The 27,985-nt window shown below is 41.1% G+C and overlaps 1 protein-coding gene across 1 annotated transcript in view; it reads right to left on the minus strand.

Moving 5' to 3' along the window:
• The window catches only part of THSD7A (thrombospondin type 1 domain containing 7A), a 300,913-nt gene that overhangs the window by 135,449 nt on the left and 137,479 nt on the right, over nt 1-27,985 (minus strand). The window contains exons 3-4 of the mRNA XM_052000672.1: nt 17,976-18,224; nt 14,909-15,090 (exon numbers count right to left, since the gene is read on the minus strand). Coding sequence (XP_051856632.1) covers nt 14,909-15,090; nt 17,976-18,224 — 431 coding nt within the window. The remainder of the gene's footprint in view (nt 1-14,908; nt 15,091-17,975; nt 18,225-27,985) is intronic.

Raw genomic sequence — 27,985 nt, forward strand, 5'->3', positions numbered from 1 at the left:
ATTCAGATATAAGTGGATCAAATTGCCATAAAGATTCCTTTTGATTCCCATATTCTGTTGATTTTTCATTGAACTAATAATTTTGACTTATGACAAAAAGAAAGTGCATCACATTCAAGAAAACCACATTCTCTTTAAATAAGAATAGGAACGTCCTTGAGTTGTTAATTGAGTTTCCTTGTCGCACCTGTGAGCTGGTACTTAGTCTCTAGCAGGTGCAAATGGCTCCCTAGCACAGCATGACTCATCAAGGGAATTTGAGGTAAAGCTTGTTGGTTCTAAAGTACACCCTAGAGCATCCATTCCTTGCCATTGCCCAAATGCCTTCCTATAAGATGATGCTCTGGTGTTCTTCCCTATCTGAGGCATTAGCTCCAGTGTGCTGGGTTTTGTTTGTTTGTTATTGTTATTTCTGCTTTAAAAGTATTAAGGTTGGTACACTACTGTCAGACACTGATTCCGGAAAGGGAAACTGGAAAGAGAATATTTTCTTTAGTGTCAAATGTAGAAAGGCTAGCGCTGATAAGGCAGAGGGAAAGCCAGGACCAAATCATGATATTCATATGAGTTTCAAGATCCATGAATACAGAACTTAGACGTCTTTATATATTGCAGGAGAAACATTCTTTCCAAAGGAAGCGATTAGCAGAAGATTAATTAATTTAATCGGTGTCAAGTATTGATTGGATGCTCATCATGTGTCCAAATGGTTTCTGTGCAAACTCTCTGTTCCACTTTGGACCATGGAGAAATGAAAGGGGCAGATACTCTGCTGATTCTGTCTTCACAATACCGCTCACATTCATCGTCGTCTCTCCACCCACAAAGCTGGTACCCTAGTTCAGGGTTTCATCATCTCCCACCTGGACTACGGCAATTGCTCTCTCTGACTCTGGAAAATGCCTTTGCTAGCCTACCGTTCCTTTGCACAGCTGCCAAGTTCATCTTTGCAAGGCTTAGATCTCATAAATCTAGACCTCTACTTAAAAAACATTTAGTGGTTCCCACTTGGTGCTAAGTTCAAATGAAACCTTCTTAGTCAGACACTCATGGTTCCACTATGGCCTAGTTTTAACTGAAGATCACCCCGGCACCTATCCTTGGTTCTACACTAAATGGGTAATTAGTATTCCATATTAGCAGAGTACTGGTTCTGGAACTGGCTCTTAAACTCTATCCCAGATATTTTCTGCCTTTGTGACTGTCTTTCCTGGAATGTAATTTCCTCTGGTATAAGGTGAGAGGAATTGTACTAGATGGTCTTCTGAGTGTTCTCTGTTCCTCTGAGTTGCTGTCCCCTGCCTCAAACTTGCAACCCATTCATTCCTTATGTCTGCCTATTAAAATATTTTCTTTTTTTCAAGGGTTAGTTCTAGCGCTGCCTCTTCTGGAATCCTTTCTGGATTCCTCCTACTAAAAATGTTCTCTTCCTCCTATTCCCTTCCTCATTTCCTCCCAGGAGCTATTGTTTACATTTCTTTTCTGCCTCCATCACACCCTATCTTCTATCATAGTTCTCCATTAACTCCTTTCCCCCCCACATGAATAAGAGCCTGATCTTCCAGAGGACCTGTGACCAAGCAATCACCCTCTGCCCAAGCTGGAAAGGAACCTTTTAGATGCAAGCAGGCTACTCCTTGGACATGGCGCATTAGATATCATTGGACCCATAAATGAAGTATTTCCAGGACAATAGGACCAGCCAGAGCGTGGGCTCTGAAGAGTATTTTAGGCTCCAAGAACTCAAGCTTACCTCCAAATCATGATGAGATCCTGAAGAAGGAGGCCAATGGAGGCTAGTCTAAAGTAGGTTTTGTTTAAATACTATTGTTCTTGCTCTCAAGAAGCTCTTAAACAATTTCATCATCTTTAAAATGGGACCTTATCTAGAGGGCTTCTTTAGAGGCTCAAATGACATAATGGATTAAAAATGCTTTGAAAACTTCAAAGTGCTCTAGACATATTGGTTGTTAATATTATGAATTTTGGAAAGCAACATTAGTGTGCATAATTTGGTTATTGAAAATGCAGAGAAGATGGTGTATAGTTCACTATTTAAATGGAACAATCCAAGTTCAGTGGGCAGTGGGACTCCAGGGCTACGGAGGTGGAGCAGCTAGGTCAGGCTTCATGAGACAAGGGTCGTGTTCCAAAAATTTGTAGAGATCCTTGCCCTCACCTGCCTTTTAATCAACTACTGTGGAATATTTCCTCAACATCCACAATATTTCTTCTGTCTATTGCCAGCTTTCCATATCTCTAGTCACTCCTCAGTCAAGCCTCATCCCTGCTCACATGAACTATTGTAGTGGACATTGTCTCCCTGTCTCCAATATCTTCCACTCTGAATCCATCGTTCACTTGAGTGAGAAAAAGATATTCCTAAACCATGACTCTGACTCTTGCTTGCTACAGTAAACTCTAGTTTATGTTAAAAACTATAAACTTATTTAATGCCTTCCATAACAAGGACTTATTTTGCTGCTCCACACGTATAACAATCCCTTTCCCATCCTTGCTCCCCTGCAATGTGGTCTCTTCTACCTGGAAAGTACATCCCTTCTCACCGGCACATCTTAGAATGCTGACTTTCTTTCGAAATGAATCACTCATCAATCTTCAGTTCAATTTGCCTCTGCTATGAGGGGCTGTTCTTGATCCTCCAGTTACTAGTGCCTTTTCGTCCCCTGAATGATTAGCTTATATATATTTTGTGTACATTTGTATAAAGAGCATCTTACTTCCTGGTCATTTCCATGACATTCATGCCTTTTCCCCACCAGAACCTGGGATATCACCCCAGTAATGCTCCCAGCGCCTTCTCTTCTTCCCACCTAACTTGTATGTCTTGTCTTCTCCCATTAGAATGTAAACTCCTAGGACTTAGTACAATGCCTGGCCTATGAAAAGCCCTTAAGAAATAATCCTTGTGGAGCAATTAGGTAGAACAATGCTTAGAGCATCAGCCCTAAAGTCAGGAGGATCTGAGTTCAAATCTGGTCTCAGACACTCAACACTTCCTAGCTGTATGACCTTAGTCAAGTCATGTAGCCCCAATTGCCTCAGCAAAAAATATAATAATAATGATAATCTTTGCTCTCTCCATCTGACTCTGAGTGCTTGGCACATAGTAAGTGCTTAATACTTATTTGAGGATTGGTTCAGAGAAGAGGGGAAGCAATCCCCAGGATTTACTTGCCCTCTTTTGCTGAGAGAATGCTCCAGAGTTCCAGTCACGACTAGATCCAGATCGAAAGCTTTAGGGTTACAACGGTTTCTCCTTCAGGGGTCAGGAAATCCAGCTTTGCCCAACTCAAACAGGAAACATCAAGATAATCTCTCCCTATATTGTTTTTCGACTTCGATGTCCTGAATGACGTTAATGAAGACTATGATTTCAAGTGGTCACACCTATAGAAATGCCATTTTTGTGGTTTCCACACTTGCCGTAGAGTGACCGGGAGCCGCAAGCTCCTTTTGGCTCAGATGACGGCACTCAGGCCAGAAGAATTTGCTGCCATCCCGTCCCTCTCCCACTGTCATTCTTTCTCTTTATTTCACTTTGCTTTTAGCAGGAATCAATATTAATGAGCTTCACAATGGAGTTGCTGCTCCCCTGTTAACACTGGAGAGAAGTCCTGCTCCCCATCGGGCCATCAGCAGCAAGCAGGAAGCCGCCAGCCATGGGCTGTTTCTTTTCCCTCTTTAGCTGGAGACGAGCTGGCTTCTGCAAAGCTGTTAAGTTTATTCACCAGAGCACAGCCCGAGAACATATTTCATGGCTCCTCCTGGTGCCATCACTCATTGACCCGGCACTGACAGAATCAGCACTTGGGTAACAGAGAGCCCCAGGACTGTGATCTCCTGATGGGGCCAGATTAGCTAATATCCTAGTCACCATCTTTGGTTAATGGAGGTCACTGTGCTAATGAGTGGCAGTGAGGTTTTACCTCTCTCGGGTTACAGCATGGAGTAAGATATCCTTTCCTTAGTAGGGACCTCTGGGAATCAGCAAGCCTTAAGTGCCTCTGGTAGCAACTTCCCAACCACAAATCTCAGTGATATCAGAATCCTGGATCCTCAGAACTGGAGGGGGCCACTGTAGCCATCTTGTCCAGTCAATGGTTATCCAGTCCCTATTTAAAAGACCTAGCACCATGAACCATTATTATGATTTTTCAGAAGAATCACGGCTATGGATGATCCAGAAATCAATGGAAATATACAAGGTGAATTCAAGGCAGTAGGATATTACCTGGGAATAGGGGACATAAATGACTTGTAGGACTAGAAGAAAAATGGGCCTAAGGTCAGGGGTCTGAGGCATAAAAAATGAACCATCCCAGAGATGCACTAGGAACAGCACAAAAGCAAGAGAAAAGCTTTCAAGCCCTGGGTAGAGTCTTTTTAAAAAAAAGATAATTTACAAGAAAATATGGTCAAAGACTAGAGAGAAGGGGGCTAAGATCTTTATCAAAGAGGGTCCAGAGCCAAGTTTTTAATTAAAAAAAGAGGGGGGGGAAGAGAGTAAGTCTAGAAATGATTAACCTATGGATCCAAGTCTGCTCAGAATTGCCTCATCACTGTACAATTTACAGATCTATTTTTGAAGAAAAACAACAGGCACAACAAAACCTGTGTAAACCAAAATACTGCAGATATTTCTGGCAGCTCACTATTTAACAGAATCCTAAGGGAATATTTTAAAGAAGAAAAACATGAAAACAATAGAATAAAGCATCTTTGGGGGCATAAGATTTTCTTTCAGCGGGAGAGAGGAACTGAAGAAAGTAGGGAGTGCCATTGGGCCATTCAAATATAGAGTTTAGGGTAGAATTAATATGAATTTGGACTTTTCCATATCTTCCATCAGACTGGGACCCTACTCTGGTTTTTTCCCTGTCACTCACAGAGAATGGATAGATCTGGGCTCTATCATTATACTAAATGCAACAAGGAGATCTAGTATTCTTTATATCCCCAAACATGGTACGAGTGACGGTAGATAAGATACCACTCTATCCCGCAAATTAGACAGCATCACACTGATGAAATGATTTTGGCTGAAACTTACAAGCCTTTAGATTAATGAAAACTTTCTTTAGCTATGACCACGAACACAATTTAGAGATCTAGCCTCAAGTACTGAGAGGACTTGGTTATATTTGGGGGAAATCAATCCTTCTTTGTGCTCTCCCTGCTCTATATGCCAAATGCTGTCTCCCTGTCTCATCTGCTTACTTTGTTCTACAAAACTGAAATGCTCTTTCTCTCCTTCTTTGCCACTTGATTTCCTTTCCACACTTTAAAGAATTTATATGCCTCCTTCTCTATGATGCTGAGTCTAATCTTCCCTTCCTTCATGGATCTCACAGAGCACTTCATTTGATACTTCTCAGAATGTCTTTTCATGTAACCTCAGGTTTACTTTGATAGTTCTCAGCATTAGTGCCTTATCATTATAGCCTAGGAGCCCCATGGAAAGCTAGGATTATGGCTTGGCTAAACACTGCATCTTTCTCAAGTGTAAACACAAGTCTCTACATATAGAAGGCACCACACCAATTTTCCTTAAACTGAATTGTATTTAGGAGGTTCTTTTTCCTTGAACCTTCATTGTGACAGGGAATTCATAAATCACTTATAACATCTTTGCACCCATTTTTTTAATATGATGGGATCAACTTTGATTATTGCAATATATGCAAAGGAGAAAGGGAGAATAGGAAATAAATGAAGAGAGAAGATAGAAAAGGTGGATCTGAGATGCCGATTCTAGTTCTTAAAGGGGCTTTCAAATATTTTCAAGCAAGGCTTTCTGTGGAGAGGACCAATTTGGCATGTCATATTTTGTGGGCTATAAACTTATGTTTAGCATTATTGACCCTAAAAACAACTGGAAAGACTCAGGATATGGAAAATAGTCATATATAAATATATGTATATATAAAACCAGATCCCACTTTTACTGACAGAGCTCTATTCACTGTTGCAAATGATTCTAGACACTTTATAGATGAAATATTTCACTATCTTTTGAAGCCCTTTTCTTAAATGAATGGCAGTTATTGGCCATGTTTTGATGAAAATGATGACAATGACCAAGTCAGTTTGGGGTGCTTCTCAGGAATGGGGGATATGTGCCAGAATATGAGTGCTGCCGTTGAATAAATACTTCTTTGAAATACTGAAGTAAATGAGTAGAAATGCCTAGAAAGAGGGACCTGAAGGCTTAGCTTATTGCTGCCCTCTGCTTCTTGCCCCTTTCAGGCCAAAACTAGTATGAGCTCAGTTCTGGCAACATCTTTTCTAAGGGTCTTTGATAAGCTTTTGTGGTCAGAGGAGAGTGATCAGGATGGTCGTGGTTCTCCAATAGAGGCTAGATGAGGATCATTTCAAGGAAAAGGTGATTTTAAGTATATTAAATATGTGTAATTTGATTGCCACATTTTCATATTGCTAACCTATGAGACTGAAGGAGGATTAAAGTTATGAGACATAGCTCCAGATGGCAAAATAAGGCCCTGTTAGGTGGAAGGTGAACAGAAGTAGATTTTAGATCAACATAAGGAAGAAAGCACTTACAAAACACCAGAATTGTACAAAAATGGAATATGCATCTTAGAAAGCAATGAGTTCTTTCTCCAGTGGTGCTTAAATAAGGCCTCTAAGATTACATGTCAAAGATGCTACAAAAGGTATTCATGTATATATTGATCATTGGGTCAGGCTGTGTGGGACTCTCATGGCCTCCTTTACACAAACGATCCATAGTTGTGAGGTAGTTGGCCAGGTTAGAGAGAGAGCCTGTGATTCTTAGTGAAAGCATGTTTTTAACCTCTGCAGGAACTTGCCACCTTCTCCTTCCAAGTAACACAGGCTCACTGCTCAGATAAGTGACCCAAATCATGAGGAGTTTAACTGAGGTTCATTGAATTCCATGTTTGCTCATGAATTGGTTCATTTCTCTCAAAAATGCCTCGGGGACAAGAAGGAATGTCTTATAAATAAAGGAGTCATAGAGAGCTTAATTGACTTGTAAGAAAATGGTATAGAAGAGAAAAAAGGAGAAAGAAAGGCCTTGGGATTGTGGGATCTCGGAGGATTGTGGGATCTCGGGAGATCACCATCCTGGCTTTTAGCACTAGGAGGATGCCTTCTGAGGAGAGAGGGAGAGATGATGAGAGACTATCCTACTTGTTGTCTCATTGCCATGTGTATCAACCATTCAATCATAATTTCTTATTCCAACTTTGGGATTATACATAGCCAGTTGTTCAAACAGGAGAATGAAGAGGCAAAGGTCACTGATTTGGTCGCTAGGCTTTTCACCTTCCTGGCTGTATAACTTTGGTCTGGTCCTTGCATCTCTCTTGTCTTATTTGTGAAGGGGACTTGATACCTAACGATCCTCTATCCAACCCCATCATTTTACAGAGAAACAGTCCAGAGCTTAAAAACAGACACACCCAGGGTCACACAGATAGGATTTGAATCTAGGTACTCAAATAGGGACCTGAAAACCCCTGGTTCTTCCTACTGTCCCATGCTCTTTCTCACAGAGAGTGAACATGGATTTCTTCACTAAAACCTAGGTAGTTAAAGTGAAGTGAGGGGTTAAACTGGGAAGAAAAAAAGCATTTTTTAAATCAAGTTTCTTTCCATTCTACTTCAAGGGTAGCAGCACCTACTCCTAGCAGGGCATCAAGTTGGGTGCTTTTGGAGGACTTTATTTGCTTTAAGGTGCATGTTCTAACTCTCAGTTGGTAGAGCTGAGATTGTTCCTGATTAGCTGTGCTCTGACAATGGCTGAGGGCTCCTCCATCTCCTCAGGAGCTCTCCACCAGCAGGATTCCCATAGACGACTGCTCATACTCATAGTCCAGGACAGATATATACAGCTACTATCCTAGAGGTTCCATTGTTCTAAATTTGTCTCTAGTTGTTGGGATTCAGATCACCTTTAGGATCCATGGTTCTCCAGTCACAGACTAGAGATCCCCCAGAGGGTCCCTGCCTTATTTTCATTCTAAATTCTCTGTGGAAATCAGAGATAGAACCTAGACTCACATGGTACTACAGAATTTGGGTCTTAATCCTTTATTTTGACACAGGATGATGTCTTAACCATACAGGGACTGAAGTGGTTGAACTTGTTCCACACATGTTAGGCAGCAAGGTGGCGTAGAACTGTGTTCATAACCTAGCTTTGCAGCTTACAACCTGTGGCATCTCGGGCAGGTCATTGCACCCCCTTATGCCCACAGGTTCCTCATCTGTAAAATGAGGTACAGGTATGAACTATAAAACCTTCCTCAAAGGGTCCTTCCAAATGTAGAGGGTTCTTTCTAACTCTTTGATCACCAAAAAACCAAAAGCCAGATCCGAATGCCTGGATTCTGGGCAAACCAGATTCCTAGATTGCATGATTTGTTCTTCTCCTCTTGCTACTCCTCATATCCACAAAGGCTTAGGACAGCCTCTCTTGGTCAGCTGTGCAGACTCTGAACCATTTTTATTAACCCGACTTTGCATGATCCCTCTTCATGTTTTCTACATTCCCTCTCACATACCCTGGGTGAATTGCATAGTACTCCCTTATCTCCCCATGCTTTCATGCTTCCTTCACTTTTCTTAGGCCATCTATCCCCTTTGTTCCCAGTCAAAACTTCTGTGTATGCCAATCCTGCCCTTCCTTCAGGCATTAGATCAGATTTTTATGACGTCTTTCTTAATGGCATCTTCTCAAATTTCCCAACACTTAAGTTTTCATACTCTTAACTTTCATCACAGCTATTTTTGCATGGGTCTCATTGACTCTTCCCCCCTCACTCCTTGAAGGCAAATCCTAGGTTTTAGTCATTTACTAATCACCAGTATAGCATTTAGCATGGTTACCTTCCAAAGAGCAAGAATTTAATAAACTAATTAACAATTATACTTATAATTGCTCAAGGAAGGCAGCATTATACCCATATGGTACCTTGGTTATAATATCTGTTCTGCTTACAAATTTTTAATTTGTCAGTATGTTAATATCTTTTGAGGCATCTTTTTTGATGGCTTATTTTTATGAATAAAGGTCTCCAGTGGAAAAATTATAAAACTACCAAAACCTTGTGCCATTTAGTGGGAAACATGAGGTGACTTCCTAGAAAGAGAAAGGGTATGCATATAAATATCTCTCTAAGATGGTTTAAGCCTTGAGGCAGGGAAATGGACTCTGGACCTCTGCAGGTCTCTCCCTGCCCTGCCCCATTGATACATGATTCTGATGGAAATATCAAGCAGAATAGCCCCACCTACCTGTGATTTCAAAAGTGATGGATAGGAGGGGTGCAGCACTAGCCTTCGACCGGCTCTGAGACTGACTTTCTGAAATAATAGGGAAATAGCAGCATAAGCAAAGACGTGTGTGCAAAGGGGCTTGGGGAAAAGGCAAAACAGGTGACATCTACACAGAAAAGGCAATGGTGTGGACAATGATCAATGGATGCCCTTCGTTAATGAAGGTGCCCTTGCTCTCATGTAGCCCCTGCTTTTCCAAGCACTGGGGAAGTAGTAGCAGCTCCCCCTTCTTCTCTGCTAATGATACTATTTTATAACCTAACCCCCTTCACAATTTCCCTTGTAGCCACATTCTTGTTCTGAGTGGGGGTGGCTCCTTTAGAGGGCTTTTTCCTCATGCTGCACGGAAGCACCAAAGTCTTCTCCTCATCTGTCTTTGGGGCATTCTTTAAATACCCCAGAGCCTTTTTGTATCTGTATCAGGGGGAAATGTCCCCTGGAGCTGCGGGATCTAGGCTTTCCACCCCTTCATTCAGAGCTCTCAGAGGAGCCTTGTCCCATTCATGCATCCCGAGTCAAGTTACGCTTTAACCAGCTCGGAGGACCCTGCTCAGAGCGCCACCTCTTCCTGAGCTAATTTGCCAAGCACCAGTTTCACAAAAGCCCAGGCCCATGGTAGCTTGCTCCTGTGCTGCCTCCAGGGCCCTAGAATCATCAGCCGGAGCCGGGAGCTGTCCAGGGTTTTGACCAGCTCCTCTCTACAGAGAAAATGCCAGCCTTCAGCTCCCTAGCAGAAAGGTCTCCCATTTGCTCACCTGAAGCTGGCTTGAAAAGGCTGCTAGGGCAGGAGCGTTACAAGGAGCTGGCAGCTGCAGTGGGAGCCATCTTCCTGCTGTTAGTGCTGCTGCCTGCATCCTGCTGTGTCAGTACGCTTCTGCTGAGGCTCAGTGACTCAGGGAGAATAGCAAACATCCGGGATAGTGCCCTGCAGACCCAGCTGGGGCGCCAGAAGCGCAGTATCCCTGGCTGACTGGCTGCTGTAGGCATGCACCAGGAAGGGCGTTGCCCATGTCTGCACTGGGAAAGTCTGGGAAGGGGAGGAGAGTGCAGCCCCCTGTACACACAAAGCATCCATTTCTATTTCCTGGGCAGGAACTGGGCTGGAATGGCTGGGCTACAAGTTGCCCTAGGGCACAGATGGTCAGAGATCCCCTCTGTGAGCCTAAGAGCAGCCTGAGTAGCTTTGCTTGAAGGTGCAGTGAGCTAAGGGCTTGGGTTTGGGAAACTGCTGAGTCACAAACAAAATGCCAGACATGATGGCATCTCTGCCATAGCCTGACTACTCAGTTATAAACATCTTTTGCCCTTCTTCTTCTTTGTCATGTCCGAATCTTTGTGACCCCAGTGGGGTTTTCTTGGCAAAGATCCTGAGGTGGTTTGCCATTTCCTTCTCCAGCTCATTTTTGCAATGGAGGAAACTGAGACAGAGTGAAGTGACTTGACCAAGATCAAACAGCTAGTGAGGGTTTGCCAAAACCAATCTGGGGCTGGTTTTGAATTCAAGAGACATGAGCCTGACTTCAAGCCTGGCACTCTATCCCATCTGGTTGCCCAGCAAATACATCTAGGCAGTGCTGATCACTTAAAAATAATGACTTAAAACAAGGTTACTTTAAAAGGTCCTTTAAGGAAGGCCGTGTTTCTTTAGAGCTGTCCTCTCTGTGCTTACTTCCATCCTCTCCCTTCAAAATAGCCTTTGGGATTGGTTGATCTTACTATCTGCCAGGTATGAATCTAAGGCTGAGACCATAAATACAAGCAGAAGTCAGTCCTTGCCCTGAAGGGGTTTCTGTTCTAATTGATAAGGATATTGCTTCTGCTGGTGACTACTTTTAAATCGTCTAACTTTATTTTCACTTGAGCATTCATGCTCAGCCCATCTTTAATTCTTTCTGTCCACTTCTGCCCACTTAGAGGTGAAGATTCCCCAGTGATTTGTAGATATTATAATGCTTTTCTGCAGGGAAATTCTAAGTGGAATTTGTATAAGCATAAATATTGGTAGATTTTTTCCTAAAGTACAAAAAAACTTTCAGAAAAGAGCAAAATTTTTTGTGAAATATATATGAGATTTAGCAGGTAAGCAGTTAGTGTTTGGACCATTGTATATAGAGTCCAGAACATCTGAGTTCAAATTCAAGCCAGTTGCTTAGTCCATCTTGGTTTTCGCTCCCTGTTATGTGAAATGGGGTTAATAATGGCATCTATCCTGTAGGATGATTGTAAGGATCTAATGGGACCATAAATGCTAGTTCTTGACACTTAAATCTTGAGTAGCTTTGTTGACCAACTCTGCTCTTGAGATGAATTTAACCCTATCTCAAAAACTTGTCTATGGAACTTGTCAGACATGTCCCGATTAAATTTTTTTTGCAATAATAACATGGTACCAGTTTGTGTACTTAGTGATTTTTCAACTGATAAAATTATATGTTAAACATATTAGATTCTAAGTTTGTAAATGGCATTAGGAAATGAGTAAATGAAAAAGAGAATGAAAGGTCTATCTCTGATAGGACTTTCTAAAGATCTTGTCATACAATGTGAAGATACAGTTGATACAACAGTCGTGTAGAGTGGGGGAAAAAGTGGGGTCTAACAACTTTTCCAAAGAGGGTCTTCTCTTTTTTTTTCCTCTTCTCCACAAGGGCAACTCTTCTCAGTATGAAAAGGAAAGCAACAGCTGGGACCTATCTGACAAAATCCACATGGACCATCAGTGCCAGTAGTTGGTCCAGTTTTGATGATTTTATACAGTGATTTTCACTCACTTTCACTTTAGATTGTGGGATATCTGTGTGATTTCATGGCTATTTTTGACAACTGGTTTACATCCCATTCTCTAAGCTGACAGTACCCCTAAATCAGAGCCAAAGATAGAGAGAGACAGTGGGTTTTTACATTCCAGTAATCTTCACATCAAATTCACTGTTTTCTCCATTTCCTTTAGGAAGTTCAGTCTAGCATCTCTGGACCAAAATATGGAACTGTGTCTTCCAATATAGAAATTACCAAAGGGCTTTTATGACTGAGTTCAAGACCTCCTCTGAGGATTACTCAAGAGCAAAAAAGAATCTGGCTTCCTGTGAACTGAAAAAGCATAATCACTTTAGAATACAGGAAAACTAGGATGATTTATAATCTCATCTGCTACTCTTATGATCTGGGAGTCAACACAGACCACAGATGTTCTTAATGATTCCTGCTCACACACTTCCAGATAGAGTTACATGTCATACATGCGCTCTGCACAGCTGTCTTGGCACTGTGAGGAGCTAAGAAGGAAGCTGAGTTTTATGTCTACTCTTCTGGGATCTGGATCTCTCAGTCACAAAGAGAAATGTTTCAAGCAGGACCACTGCCTATGGAATGTCCCATTTAGATCATAAAAATGGGATAAAGATTTGTCCTTTGCAACTTTGAGTCCCCAGCACTAAATATAATGTTTTGCAAACAGTAGGAACTCAATGAATGCTTCTTTCATTGAATTAGGTTGCCAAAAGTTAGACTTGAGTTTTATTGACTAAGAGAAAGATATAGTTGGTCCTCAACACTTATGGATAATGAATTTTATTTTTTCTGTAATTATATTTGAGGGCTTATACTTGACTTTTAAAGTATATATAATTTCACTTGAGACTTTTCCCTTTATATAAACAGAGTAACTCTCTGCTGCTGTAGCATGGCTCGGAGATAAGCCTGATTAACTTAGCCAGATGGACCATCTGGAAGGCTCAGGCCAAGCCAAGATCACGAGTTCAAGGACTCGTGATCAAAGATTGGAGAGATGGGACTCGCAAGAAGTTTGGCTATCAAGGGATGGGGGTCAATTTTGACAATGGAAATTTATGCAGCCTGGATATGGAATAGATAATCTTAACCTGGATCTATAAACATGCTTTTAAAAAAATTATTTTAAGAAGTGTATTTTGATATAATTGGCTTCCTTTATAACCCTATATGTCTCATGTTATGCATTTAAATCACAATTCTCAGAAGCTCACATGGCCACTGGCTACTAGACTAATACAGAGGTCTAGGACATACCTTCTTCTAAAGTTAAGAATTCTCATGGGAGGGACTGGCCAACTCAACCCACAGGGTTTGTTTAACATCTAGTTTGCGAGAGGTAGAGTGATAAGTGCTAGGAAGACAAAAATGGCAAAAAAAAAAAGCTTCTACCTTCAAGGAACTTGCATTCTAATAGAGGATAATGAAAAGTAGAAGGAAACCAAGGTTATACCTTTGCTGAGGCACTGAAGAAGGAAATAATGTGATTTATGATTAATCTTCAATCATATAAGAAACTACAAGCTTAGAGATATCTAAGTGTATCACTTGGAACAGAAAGAAAAAGGTCACATTTCTCATATCTTATAATATTTATATACTTCAACATATTTAAGGATATAAGTTATGTTTCCAGCTTTATTACACAGTCAATAGGCCAATTTGACTAGACTTTCTCTGTTCCTCAGGCAGAAATTCCACCTTCTATCTCTGCCTTTGCAATGGATGTCCTCTATGTCTCATGTTCACTCCCTCCTCACCTCTTTCTCTTGGGATTCCTAGACTCCTTTAAGGTTTAGCTCGGATATCAACTCCTAGTTGAAACCTACTCTGTTTCTCCCAACTACTTGCATCTGCTTTGCTTCCCCAAGAATTACTTATATTTATTTTGTACAGATTAGGGATTCTCTCTCTCTCTCTCTCTTTCTCTCTCTCTCTCTCTTTGTGTCTGTCTGTCTGTCTCTCTCGCTTTCTTCACACATGCACATTTATACATACTACAGATAACCCTAAATACACACAAATTGCCTCCTAGATTACATTTCAGAGGCAAGGATCATTTAAGTTCAGTCTGCACATCCAACACCTAGCATAGTATATAACATACAGTAGCTGTTTAAGAAATGCTTGTTAATTGACTAATTTGTTTTCCTCAGTTTGGGTCATCTCTTCACCTCCTAGATTACCAGCAATACAATTTATATGGTGGTTTTTGTGAGTTGCTGGGGATGGAAAATGTTTCCCTTGCCTCTCACTTGGTGATGGATCCACTCGAGCTAAGACCAATTGGTTCCCGAAGGATAGACGTGGTAGCTTGCTGACAGATTGCACTTGGGGTATTTTGAGGATGCTAGGACCTGCTAGAACATTGGTTCTTCTGGTACCATCTATGCCATCTCTGAGAGCACATTGGTAGAAACCGAAGATCTCTTTATTTTATAACAGTATATGTCAATGCATTGCATTCAGGACCCTTAAGGGAATTTCACTTTAATTTAACCCAACAGTTAAGTTGGTAATGAGAAAAGCATTTCCATTAGAAAAAGTTACAAACCAACTTGTTGGTGTATTTTGATTGAGTGAATACCTAGATCTGAGGGAACCTCTTTCTTCCTCAGAAACATGAACAATTCACTTTGCTGTGATGGCAATGGTCAGATAGGCCATGTCCAGAACGCTCTTGCCACCCTGAGCAGTATGGGCATGGTGGCCCAGGAAGACTGAATGAAAAAGTCCAGGAGAAAAGAGGGTTGGGAGACAAGGGATTTACCTTCTTTTTCCTTGAGTGTGTTCAAATAAGAAAGAAGATTCTCATTGGTTTGCACACAGTAGACCTCTCGGGTTTGGATTCCTCCTCCACAAAGGGCAGTCTGATTTCCTCGTCTTTTATCTTGTTGGCTGAGTAACGGGTCAACTCGACACTCGGTCCACTCTGTAGTTCTCCAGCCATACCTAATCAAAGCAAATAGCAAGAGGAAGAATCAGTGGGAGTCCTTGGCATTGCCTCCTTGTTTGCGAGGAAGGCTTAGCCAAATGTTTTCCCATCCCAACTCAACCTTACTTAGATAAAACATAGAGTACATTTGAATATCAAATAATTTCTTCCTCTCTCTCTCTCTCTCCTCTCCATCTTCAAAAGTCTACAATAACAGGGGTTAAATTTAGTAAAATCCCAAGATAATGCCAATCAGTAAAGCTCATATTAATACTTGGTAAAAAGAAAACTAGTGTGGTTACATGAGAAAACTTGAAATCTGACATTTCACGAAGCTAATCCCAGGTTTGTCCCTTCTTTGACACTGATTTTAAGCAAGCATACAGAAGAAATGGTCAAAGTGAAAAGATCATCTTCATCAAAATAACTGGTAACCATTCAAGGTTAAAAAAGCAGGCTTCATTATCCATTTAATGAGGATCCTAGAAGTGGCTCCTCCATATTTGAGAAAAAATATAATTATGTGTGGGGAGTGAATTGTGACAACTTAACAAAAGGAAATTTTGCCAAGAACAAGCCGACTGTTCAGCAGCACATAGGCATCATTGCTGAGAGCTGGTGAAGGAGGAGGAGCCGGCAGGTTTTGAGTCAGGAGCTCATAAGCAGGGGGCCCTGAGACCCTGAGCTTGTGGAGGGAAGGCCTTGTCACTAGCCCTGTATAAGCACAGGCTTTCATGAGCTCCCCAGGGAGCCATCTCGGATGCTGCCAGAGATGGGAAGTTGTGATATTTCTCCTCCTCCAAGAAAAATGATATTACAGGGCCCAAAGAAAATAGCTTATGTAGCCTGATGAGCCTTTTAAATCAGATTCAAGTTTGGAATGGGGATGGCTTAAGTGTCACATCTGTGTTTCTCTGAGGTCAAAAGGGGGCAGAGGTTCATAGGTGTGCTGTCTCCCTCCTGTCTCCTTCTGTGCTCTGGAAGGCCTTGGCAGGCTAAGCTGTCTTCACTCAACATCATAAGAAGCTTTGATTTTCAGAGACACAGGTCTGAGTTCATCCCAAACATTCTCCAGGAGTTTCCCATCCCAGCTCTAGGAAGCTGGCAACAGCTCCTGGGAAGCTGCAGGGGGTAGGGCATCAGCTTGGGAAGGTATTGGTCAAGATAGCAATATAAAAAATGCAAACAAATCTCCATTTTCTTATATAGCTGAGCTCAAGCTCCTTCTGTTCAAAACAAAAAAGACCAAGAATGAAAAGAGGCTAATGAGGACTGTTATTACCAGGCACCCGAGTTCCAGACGAGTATTTTTGATTCTGTGCTTCAGGATACCCAGGGATAAGATTGTGTCTTAAGGGTTTCCCATTCCCTCTCTCCCTACCCTTGTATGTACTGAGGTCATTAGACAGAATAAAATTCCCAATCAGGCCTAGAGGACTTATTATAATAATAAGAAGGGTATGAACCTTTCGGTAGCTAAGGGGAACGGTGACCCATTGGAATGGGTCATAGAGAACTGTATCCCACTAGCGGTCCTGGTTCACTCTGGCCATCTGTGGTCCAATATCATCATAACAGCAGGAAGCTAGGATGTGAGTCATAATGTTAAGACCATGGCTGACCAGGGCTGCCTCTGAGAGTTGGACTTGTCCTGCCACCCTGGCGATAAATCCACACTACTAATAACCATGAGTGAGACGGATATGTCCCTTTCAGAGAACGCCCAACCTCACCAATATCTGTATTGCTGCTCTGAAGTCCAGTTCAACAATTAAGATGCGATTGGTACTGGTGTCTGACTGGAAGCTCAACCCAAGGGCCCCCCAGGCACACCCATAAGTGTCATGTCCATTTTGAACATATCTATATGTGCATGTTGTTTCCTTTCTTAGAATACGAACTTCTTGAGGATGGGTATTTTTCTACTTTTGTCTTTGGCACTTCTGGCACAGAGTTGGTGCTTAGAAAATGCTTAAATGATTGAGCAGAATCATTCATCATAAATACCCTTCCATAGAAGAGAGAAAGTGAACGCTCATGGACTCAGAGACCACCCAATTTACCAGCCTATTTTGCTCATAAGGAAACCAGGGACCAGAGAAGCTAAGTGGCTCAGTCCAGTTGATACAGGGAATAAGGGAATGGTAATCTTAGAATGGAATGAATGAATGTCAGATTTTGAGTCAGGTACACTTTGGTTAAAATCCCGATTCTGATATTGATGATCTGTGATGATGGAGACATTGTGGAACCTCCCTGAGCCCTCATTCTTCTATCTGAAAAGTTATATGCCTGAAATATCTTCTGTACAGACTTGTTGGAAGGACCAGAAGAGATGATTTATGTAAAATTCTTTGTATAGATGAAGCTCAATATGCATGTGGCTCATTGCGGAGCTGAGACTAGAACCTTCTGGCTCCTTGGAAACAACTGAAAAAGAGCTGCTGTTCATATCTAGTCACAGCAGAAGGATGCCCTGGCTACTTCTCTCTTGAGACAGTGGAGTACAGTGGAAGAAACCTAGAATTATAAATTAGGAGAGAGCTAAGAGAGGGGCCTGGCTGTACTCCTCATATAGTGGTGATCCTGGAGCAGTTGGTTTCTCTCTCCAGACCTTGCTTTCTTCTCCTGTGCAATGGGGATAACAATATTGATGGTCCTTCCCTCAACTGGTAGTTGTAGGGAAAGTGTCAGACACCAGGTTTTCTAAAGCAGTCTTTGACATGAAATAGGTGTGCAGAAGATGGAGAAGTTTTGATAAGAACAAATATCAACCCATTTCTCCCTCCAAGAGGTTAACTGGTCAAACAAGGAAGTCTTTACTTCCAAAAATCTAGTTCTCTCTAATCATTGTTCCACTGCTGGGTGGAGAAGGCTCTCCAATTGGTGGCTATTTACTTACGTAGCACATGGTGCCATCCCATCTCCTTGGGTCAGGCAAGGCTCAATCTCTTCCAAGACAGGGCAGTCCTCATCACTGCCAATGGGAAACTGTTGGATGGTCCGTGTACGGACGCGATTCCCTTTAGGGGATGATATATCATAACAGGTCTTGGAGCAGGGGCTCCATTCAGACCACTCGGACACCTGACACTCCTTGGTGAGCACACAGGACTGGAAGGTGACGGGCAGCTTGTCTTGTTGGCAAAGGCTGTAAGAGAACATGAGTCATCAAAAATCACAAATGAATACGATTGGTCATATGAAACAAAACACTGTCCAAAAGTAAGATGAGATGGAACTAAGTAGGGAGTATCATTGTATATAGTGTTTTTTAAAATTTGTAGGAAACAAGGAGGGAGCTGGCAGTACAGTAGGTAGAGCACAGGAAGATCTGAGTTAAAAATTCAGCCTTAGATTCTTATTAGTTGTGTGATTCTGAGCAAATAGCTTCACTTTTTTGGCTTTAGTTTCTGTATCATAAATTGGGAAAATGATAATACTTACAATGTAGAATTTTTATGAGGATCAAATGAGATAATATTTATAAAAACATACAGCAACATACATATTATGAACCATATGAATGCTTATTGCTTCCCCCTCCATATCATCTCTCATTCTCTCCTCAATTATTCCATTTTATTTTGAGGAGGTAGCTGTTCTCACAAAGTCTAATTTTGCTACTTGGACCCCAATCACACACATAACCTTTGGGAAATTGTCCCCTCAATAATTCCCATTCTCTTTCTTATCTTTAGCTTCTTCCTACATATTTTTTAGAAGTCCAGCATCTGGCAAACATACCAAAGTCTTTCCCATTCTTAAACATGGCACAACTTCACACACACACACACATACACACACTCACCTGACTCCATCATCACCTCAAACTCTAAAGTTTATCAGGATTGCCTTGGATCACTGAACCACCGAGGCATAGTTGATCATTGTCCAGTCTTGCTGCTGCTGTGTACATGTTTTCCTGGGTTCTACTTATTTCACTCAGTATCACTTCATGTAAATCTTTCCAGGCCTTTCTAAAACCATCCTGTTCAACATTTTTATGGAACAATAATATTCCATTACTTTCATATACCACAGCTTACTCAGCCATTTCCCAAGTGATGGACATCCACTCATTTTCCAATTCTTTGCCACCACAAAAAGAGCTGTTACAAACATTTTTGCACATGTGGGTCCTTTCCCTCCTATTTGATTTCTTTGAGATTCACACTCAGCATTGGCCAAAGGGCCAAAGAGTAGGCTGCTTATAGCCCTTTGGACATACTTTCAAATGGCTCTCCAGAATAATAGGATCATGATCTGAGACTTATTGCCGGTATGGCTTTGGGCAAGTCACTTCACAACTCCACCAAAAATACATTAGTGTCGCTGTTTTCCCTGCATCCCCTCCAACATTTATCATTATATTTTCCTTTCATATTAGTCAATCTGAGAAGTATAAAGTGGTACTTCAGAGTTATTTTAATTTGCAATTTTCTAATCAATAGTAATTTTGAGCATTTTTCCATACAATTGTAGATGGCTTTAATTTCTTCATCTGAAAATTGTCTGATGATAACCTTTGACTATTTATCAATTGGAGAATGACTTTTATTCTTTAAAAAATGACTCAGTTCTGTTATATTTTAAAAATGAGGTCTTTATCAGAAATATTGGCTGTAAACCGCCCCTCTTCCCCAGCTTTCTGCTTTCCTTCTAATCTTGGCTGCACTGATTTTGTTTGTGCAAATTTAATTTAATTTAATCAAAGTTGTCCATTTTGCATTTCATAATATTCTCTAGTTCCTCTTTGGTCATAAATTCAGAAGGAGGAATATTTAAAAACAAAGATTTATAAGCTTATTAAAGAGATAGAAAGAGGAAAAGGATTAGTTTATAGTAAGATTTATAGCAACTCTTTTTGCAGAGGTAAAGAACTGAAAACTTAAGGCAGTGTCCATTAATTGAAGAACGACTGAACAAATTATAGTACATAAATGTAATGGAATAAGATCATGATATAAGAACTGATGCATGAAAAAATTTCAGAGAAATATGGAAAAACATAGAAACTGTTGAGGAATAAAATGAGAAGAACCGGGCCATGGAATGATCCAGTGTCTAAAGAGCTGGGCCTGGAGTCAGGAAGATCTGAGTTCCAATCCAGCCTTACTAGCTGGGTGACCATGGGCAAATTACTTTATGGTGTCTAAGTGCTTTGCAAAACTTAAAGTGCTTTATAAATGCTTATTACTAACTATGCTTGGAGAAGATCAATGATAATACACATTACTCCACTTCTAATGGAGAAATGATAGATAATATGTAGAATTTTGGACATGGTCAATATGGGGATTCATTTTGCTTGACAATGCAGATTTACTAGAAGACTTTCTTTTTCTTGTCTCCAGCAGGGAGGGGACAAGAGAAAAAATGTAAATATTTTATAATTAAAAAAATAAAATTTTATTTTAAAGTGATTCTGTCTCCACAGGGCCTGAGCTCCATTTCAATGAAGCCATTATTGATTATTAATAGTGAGGCAGACATAAAACTAGCTATAAAGATAAGTCATGATTGCTGATTTGCAGGTTTATGAAATAAAGAAAGATGAAGTGAGTCTAAGAGTCTAGACAAATTAGAGATGGGATGATAGATTATTCAGTTCATATTTGGGCCAGTTTTGTCATCAGCAGGATATATGGCCTGAGAATGTGGTTTCTAATCTGTAAAACTCTTCATCTCCAAACTAGGTTGTCAAACTTATTCATTTTTTTTCTTTGATTTTTCCCAATTACATTCAGAAATCATTTTCAACATTCACTTATTATAATATATTGCATTCCAATTTTGTCTTCTTCCCCTCCCTCCTCCCCAAGATGATAAGTAATCTGATATAAATTATATGTATATAATCATATTAAACATATTTTGACATTAATCATATCGTGGAAGAAGAATTAGAACAAAAGGGAAAAATCACAAGAAGGAAAAAAATAACCCCAAATGAAAATAGTCTGTTCCTATCTACATTCAGACTGCATAGTTCTTTCTCTGAATGTGGATAGCATTTTCCATCATGAGTTTTTTGGAGTTTTTTAGATCATTGTATTGTTGAGAAGAGTTAAATCTATCAAAGCTAATCACACAGCTACTGTGTATTCTTCTGGTTCTGTTCAGTTTGCTTGACATATGTTAATTTAAATCTCTTGAGGTTTTTCTGAAATCTGCCTGTTCCTTAATTTTTATAGAACAGCAGCATTTCATTACAACCATATACCACAATGTGTTTAGCAGTTCTCTAAATGGTGGATATACTCTCAATTTCCAATTCTTTGCCCCCACCAAAAGAGCTGCCATAAACATTTCTGTACATGTGGATCCTTCCACATTTTAATGCTCTCTTTTCATGTTTCTCTTTATGCATCTTATATCTCTAAAGTTTTGGAACTTAATTAGTTCAGAATTTATTATATGCTTTATAACCTTTGGTTAGATCATCTGCCTAGAGTCATAGCCTGATGGTACCCTGCTGAGGTCAGGGTCATGGTCATCAGCATGTGAGAAATGGACAATGTTCTAGAATGACTGCTGGACTTGGAATCAAGATATTTCAGCTTGAATTCTGCCTCAAATACTTATGGGCTGGGTGGCCATGGACAAGTCACTTATCTACTCTCTAAGCTCAAGCTTCTGTCAAGCATCTATAAAATAAATTCTATCATCCTGGTAGAACCACCTGAAAAAGTTCTGGAAAGTTATTAGTATATAAATGGTATAAATCAGTCTAAAGTTCTCAGTAATTTGTAGGCTAGGTCATTCTATTCTTTCACTGCTGCTGACTTCCTTCCAGCTAGGCACATAACAATCGCATGGGCTTGGGTGAGGAAGAAGAGCGGTCTCTCTTCTCCCATCTCATCTATCATTCAAGACAAATTCAACTTGGAGCACTGGTCCTACTGATCAGAAGAGCACATTAATTTAAGGTGGAAGGGACCTCGGATGTATGTAATATAACATAATGACAATAAGATATTGCATAGTATTGCATATATGTGTGTATACATATACACTATACATACATACACATAAACATATACATATTTTAAAAGTTTATATCTATCTATCCATGTAGACTCTTTAAAATGCCTGTAGATACTGTTTAAATTATGAAGCTCTAACACAGCTCTATCTGAGTACACCATTGTTATAACATAGAATTCTACATCTCAGTTTCTCCACTTGTAATGTGCACAGAGGATCTCTGTAAGGGCCTGTATTTCTAATAATCCATGAATTGATAGATAATTCCATTTTTATTTTTTAATAATAGCTTTTTATTTTCAAAATTCATGCAAAGATAGTTTTCAACATTCACTCATAAACCTTATGTTCCAAATTTTCCTCCCTTCCTTCCCTCCACTCCCACCCCTAGATGGCAAGGAAACCAATATATGTTAAACAGGTGCAATTCTTATATATATATATATATATATATATATATATATATATATATAAATCCAAATTTATCATGCTGCATGATAAAAATCAGATAAAAAAAAAAAGATGAGAAAGGAAAAAAAGCAAGTTGTGAGCCATATTCAGTTCTGATAGCCCTCTCGCTCTATGTAGATGGCTCTCTCCATCACAAGTCTTTTGGAAGTGGCCTGAATCACCTCATTGTTGAAAAGAGCCACGTCTATTGGAATTGATCATTGTTTAATCTTGCTGTTGCTGTGTACAATGTTCTCTTGGCTCTACTCACGTTGCTCAGCATCAGTTTATGTAAGTCTCTCCAGGCCTTTCTGAAATCAGCCTACTCACCATTTGTTATAAAATAATATTTCATAGCATTCAATACTATATTACCATACCACTTATGCAGCCCTCCTCCAGCTGATGGGCATCCACTCAGTTTCCACTTCCTTGCCACTACAAAAAGGGATGCCACAAACATTTGTACACATATGGGTCCTTTCCCCTTTCTTATGATCTCTTTGGGACAAAGACCCGATAAAGATATTGCTGGATCAAAGGGTATATGCACAGTTTTATGTCCTTTTGGGCATGTGAACAAGATTTTTTTTTCCTAAACATATTTCCACAATTTTTGTGCTGCATAAGAAAAATCAGATCAAAATGGGAAAAAATGAGAAAGAAAACAAAAAGCAAGCAAACGATGACACATTCTTCTCTCTGGGTGCAGATGGCTCTCTCTCCATCAAAAGACCATTGGAACTAGCCTCATTGTTGGAAAGGGCCACATCCATCAGAATTGAGCCTCATATAGTCTTGTTGTTGTTGCTGTATGCAATGATCTCCTAGTTCTGCTAATTTCCCTCAGCAGCAGTTCCCATAAGTCTCTCCAGGCCTCTCTGAAATTATCCTGCTGGTCATTTCTTACAGAACAATAATATTCCATAACATTCATAGACCATAACTTATTAAGCCATTCTCCAAGTGAGGGGCATCCACTCAGTTTCCAGTTTCTTACCACTACAAAAAGTGCTGCTACAAAATTTTTGTACACCTGGGTCCTTTCCCCTTTTTTATGATCTCTTTGGGATACAGACCCAAAGGATATGCATAGTTTTATAATCCTTTGAGCATAGGAAAACTCCATTTTTAAATGATCTCTGTAGAATCTAGGGAAACTATGGGCATTCATATGCTTACTAACTTTTTTTTTGAGGCACTTGGAGTTAAGTGACTTGCCTAGGGTCACCCAGCTAGGAAGTCTTAAGTATCTGAGGCCAGATTTGAACTCAGGTCCTCCTCCTGACTTCAAGGCTGATCTCTATCCACTGTGTCACCTAGCTTCCCTGCTTATTAATTTTTAAAAAATGAGTTTTATTAGAAAAAAAGAAATGCCAGTAATTAGGTCAGCACTGACTTCCAAGTAACCTGTCCTGGAAGCAAGTTGAGAGATGTCATGGGATCCCTCCTTTCAATGTTCCCCTCTGGGAGCATAAAAAGGTGCCATGATCTACCTCTTAGACATCCTGGGGCACTCCCAGGGAGAGTCACGTGGCAGTCCCTCCATTCACCAAGCAGTGGCTTGTGGCAAAGTCAAGAGCACTGCTGAGTTATTAATGCCCTCTCTGGGAGGGGGTGTAGCTGGTCTGAATTCTTCCCTTTCATTATGGAGTTTGGACTCCTCCTCAGATGAGGAGGGTTGATTGGAATTGATTGGATAGGATAATTAATTGGAAGGGAGGATTGACTAAGGAATTAAAGATTTAGGTTTGGTCCAGATGCTACTTTAAGAATTGAATTGTCACAGTCACAATAAGGTTTCTTTGAGAAGCAATCTCCTGATGGCCTGCTCTGTTGGTGTGGGGTGGCTATCAGTCTCAGAACATACTCACTTACTCTTGGGGAGTCTAGCTTACAAAACAAAAGAAATCCCCTTAAGCTCCAACAGTCTGTGATAGTGAGACCCCAGAGAATGCAAAAGGCTACCTAGGAGGGGTCTTTATGACAGCCCTCCTGGTCAGAACTTCTGAGTTATTCTTTCATAGAAAGGTGAAACGTTTGAAACATTGGGGGGGGGGCTAATGCTTTGTTTGATGATACTATGATCCCATCGACATGAGTGTTTGCCAATGGGAGGGAGTCCTATGACTCTGTTAAGGGAATAGTAATGGGAGGCAGACTGGGGGAGTGGCTTAAGGCCTCACTTTAGAATTAGACAGGGCCAGCTCATTTGTCCTGGGCCCTAGAACAGCCCAGTTGTGCAGCCAGGAGTGAAGCCCACCCATAATCTCTCGATGACCCAGTGAAACCTTGGAGGCTCCATGTTGCAGATCAATTGTTCTTCTCTATCAATGGAGGGAGCCTCCACACCAGAGTCCCTTTCATCAAAGAAATTACAAGTTTGAACAACTCTACTTGAAATAAAAGATATTATTTTTAAAAAGTCTTTTGAACCTCTAATGAGAGATCTGCACACAGAAATTCTGTGGTTGCCTTGACATTCAAGTGAGTTGGATTTAAGAGGGAGGACTGTGCAATTTCACCTGCCTCAGAATCATCTGGTTCCAGTGGCAAGATATAAACCAAGATGACTGGAGATGTCCTGGATGAAATGGGAGACCTTTGTTTCACTGTGGCTGCACCCATTCAGTGATTAAGGCTAGGTAGCAATTGAGGCTAAGAATCTCCTCTTTGACCTAGTCCAAAAATCCAGATCTGGCAGGGGAATGATCTGCCTATCCTCCCATGACTGCTATTCCTCCCATGATTCCCCCGTGGTTCTTCCCTTGCACTATTGCCTCATGCGGCCCTCAGTGGACGTGGCACCAGCACCCACCTTCTCCCTGACTGGAGACCTCCTTTCTGGTGACAGCCTGAAATGCCCCTTCTTTCAAGCTTAAGAGGACACATTACTTGGGTGAATCTCACTTGTTACTCTAATCACGGAGTACCAAGGATCTTTGAGTTTCCTGTGCTCAGAGCTACTTCTCAGATAGCAGCAAGTTAGTGCCTGACATGCTTATGGATCCACATGCATCCCTAAATAAAATCCCTCCTAAAGATAGACTTCACCCCCTCCCCAGTATATAAACCCAGACTGAGATCCAAAAATCTTTTGAGAAGCTGCCAGGACAAGTTGCCAAACCTTGCCACCTGACAGCTGGAAGGATCATGTGCTGCTGATCATTGCTAAGGGCTTTGGCACTAGCCAATGGCCCCGATGTGAGTGTAGCCTGAAGCCCCAATCCCATCCTTGCCAGCCATGCTCTTTGAAAGGGGATTGTACCCAGATGACGGAGCCATTAGCTATGCAAGAAAACAGCACCCAATCCCTTCATGCCCTAAGGAGGGGAAGATCATGGTGACATTTAGGAGCACAATTGCCCAAGCTTTCTCTAACAAGAGAAGCTTGGTGATGAGAAGAGGCAAAAAAACAACTTTATGCTGTCTAATAGAGGGCTCAGCCACAAGATCAGAGTTCAAACTCCTGCTTTTCCGTGTCGAGATTATAAATTTGGGCAAAGTATAAAACCTCTCTAAACCCCAATTTCTTCCTATTTAAAATAAGATGGTTGCTTCACTGCTCAGGGACACAGAGAGCTTAAATGACTTATTTAGGGCCACATAGCCAGTCTGTGTTAAAGGCAGGACTTAAATCCAGATCTTTCCAACTGTAAAGTTAGGGATTTATCCACTATGCTACATTTCTTCCCAATAGACTTCTGCAGGATTTAGATTTTTTTCAAAGCTCTAAAATTGAGAGTGAAAAGAAAGTAGAAACATCTCCAAACACCAGAGAATTCTGAAGTGGGAAGCCCGTAGCAGACTGCTTTTGTTAAGTCCTAATACAAAATAGTGACTGGAACAAAACAGAATGGTGGGGTCAGCAATAGTCAAAGTCAAATAAAACCTCAGGAAATACCCACAAAGCAATGCAGGCAGATGAAGGTATCCTACAGTAGCTGTGCTCATTTTTCTTCTTGATGATGACTTGAGTCATTACTCTCTGTTCATTCTTTGGCCCACAGTTGTCTCCTCTGTAGGCTTCCTTCTCTATCACAGAGCTGCTCTATTCTGCTGGTTTCAATGACAGTCTCCAAGGGGACAATTCCCTCACAAGTCTATGGTTTCCACCATAATCTATCACCCGCACCCAAGGACTGCTTGCCAAAGGTCGGCAGGTCCCTTTCCTGTAGCTCTCCTGACCATGTGTCAAGCTCAGGGTATCTAGTTAATGGTTTATGCTTTCCCTTGGTTGGTCAGATCCCATGTGCCATCACACAGTAGGCAATGAGTATTGGATCAACCAGCTTCCTTTCCCTGCCTGCTGCCTTTCTCCTCCCCAAATCACTCTGGTTTTCTAAGCCAGCATCATAAAATTGCAGATCTAACTTGGACCCGAACTCAGAGCCTGATAACTTGTCCGGGGCACTCATTTCAGAGAAGAAAACTGAGGCTCAAACTGTTGAAGGGACCCAGAGAAAGTGTCAGTGGTGGGACTGCAATCCATCTCTGATTTTAGAACCAGGATTTTTTCTATTCTGCTCCCTCTGTCTCTCCTCCCCACTCTTATTATCCTCTCTTCCACCAGTTTGCTTTCCGGTTCTATATGAACTCTTTCTTCCAGGACACTACCAAGGTGCTTCCAAGGCCAGGTGCTTGTCTGATCTTTGGATTCCTTCCTGATCACAAAGGACCAAAGAAAAACAAAGTATCACAGGATCTCAGAGAAGGGATCTCCAGGGCCATTTGGGATAACAGCAAAGACCCCTTCTTTGCCATCCCACTCAACTAAACTTCTCTCTAAGTCTTCCAGGAAGAGGAAACCCTCACTGCTTCCATAGGCAGCCCCGTGCCACTGTGGGACAGCTTCAGGTGTATACAAGGTTGTTTTTAGACCAAACCTAATTTACCTCCCTATAGCTTAGATCCACATTTCTTATTCTGGTTCCCCGTAGGGCTAAACAGATGAAGACTAATCCCTCTCCCAGGTAATGGCCACACTAACACTCTCACATCTTTCTTTCTCAAGGTCCACAGTCCCAGTTGCTTCAAGTGATCTTTGTAGGGCCAGTCTCCAGATCTCTCCCTCCCTATCCCAGATGTCTCTGGACACTCTCTAGCTCATTAATGTCCTTTTTAATTTATGGCCCCATAACTGAACCCAAACATCCATACAAAATCTGTTCCAGGAGGAGAATACTAGGCTACTCTACCTCTCCTAAAAAAGCCTAAAGTTGTTCTGGTTTGGGGGGATTCCATGTCATACCGTTAGCTCATATTGATCTTGTGTGAATGTATCCAGTGGAAGATTATTCTTTTGGGAAGAAATCACTAAGCAAGAACCAGATCAAGTATCTGGAAGAATTCAGAAGGAGGGGTCTGCTCTATTCTGTTCTGTTCCAGAGTCTTATTATCTGGGCTATTCAGGGTGCTATCCTCAGTCTGTAACTTTGGGGATCAGCTCTATCAAATGGTCTGTTGGTTGTC

This window comes from Antechinus flavipes, chromosome 5 (genome assembly GCF_016432865.1).
Source record: "Antechinus flavipes isolate AdamAnt ecotype Samford, QLD, Australia chromosome 5, AdamAnt_v2, whole genome shotgun sequence".
NCBI classification, from domain to species: Eukaryota; Metazoa; Chordata; class Mammalia; order Dasyuromorphia; family Dasyuridae; genus Antechinus; species Antechinus flavipes.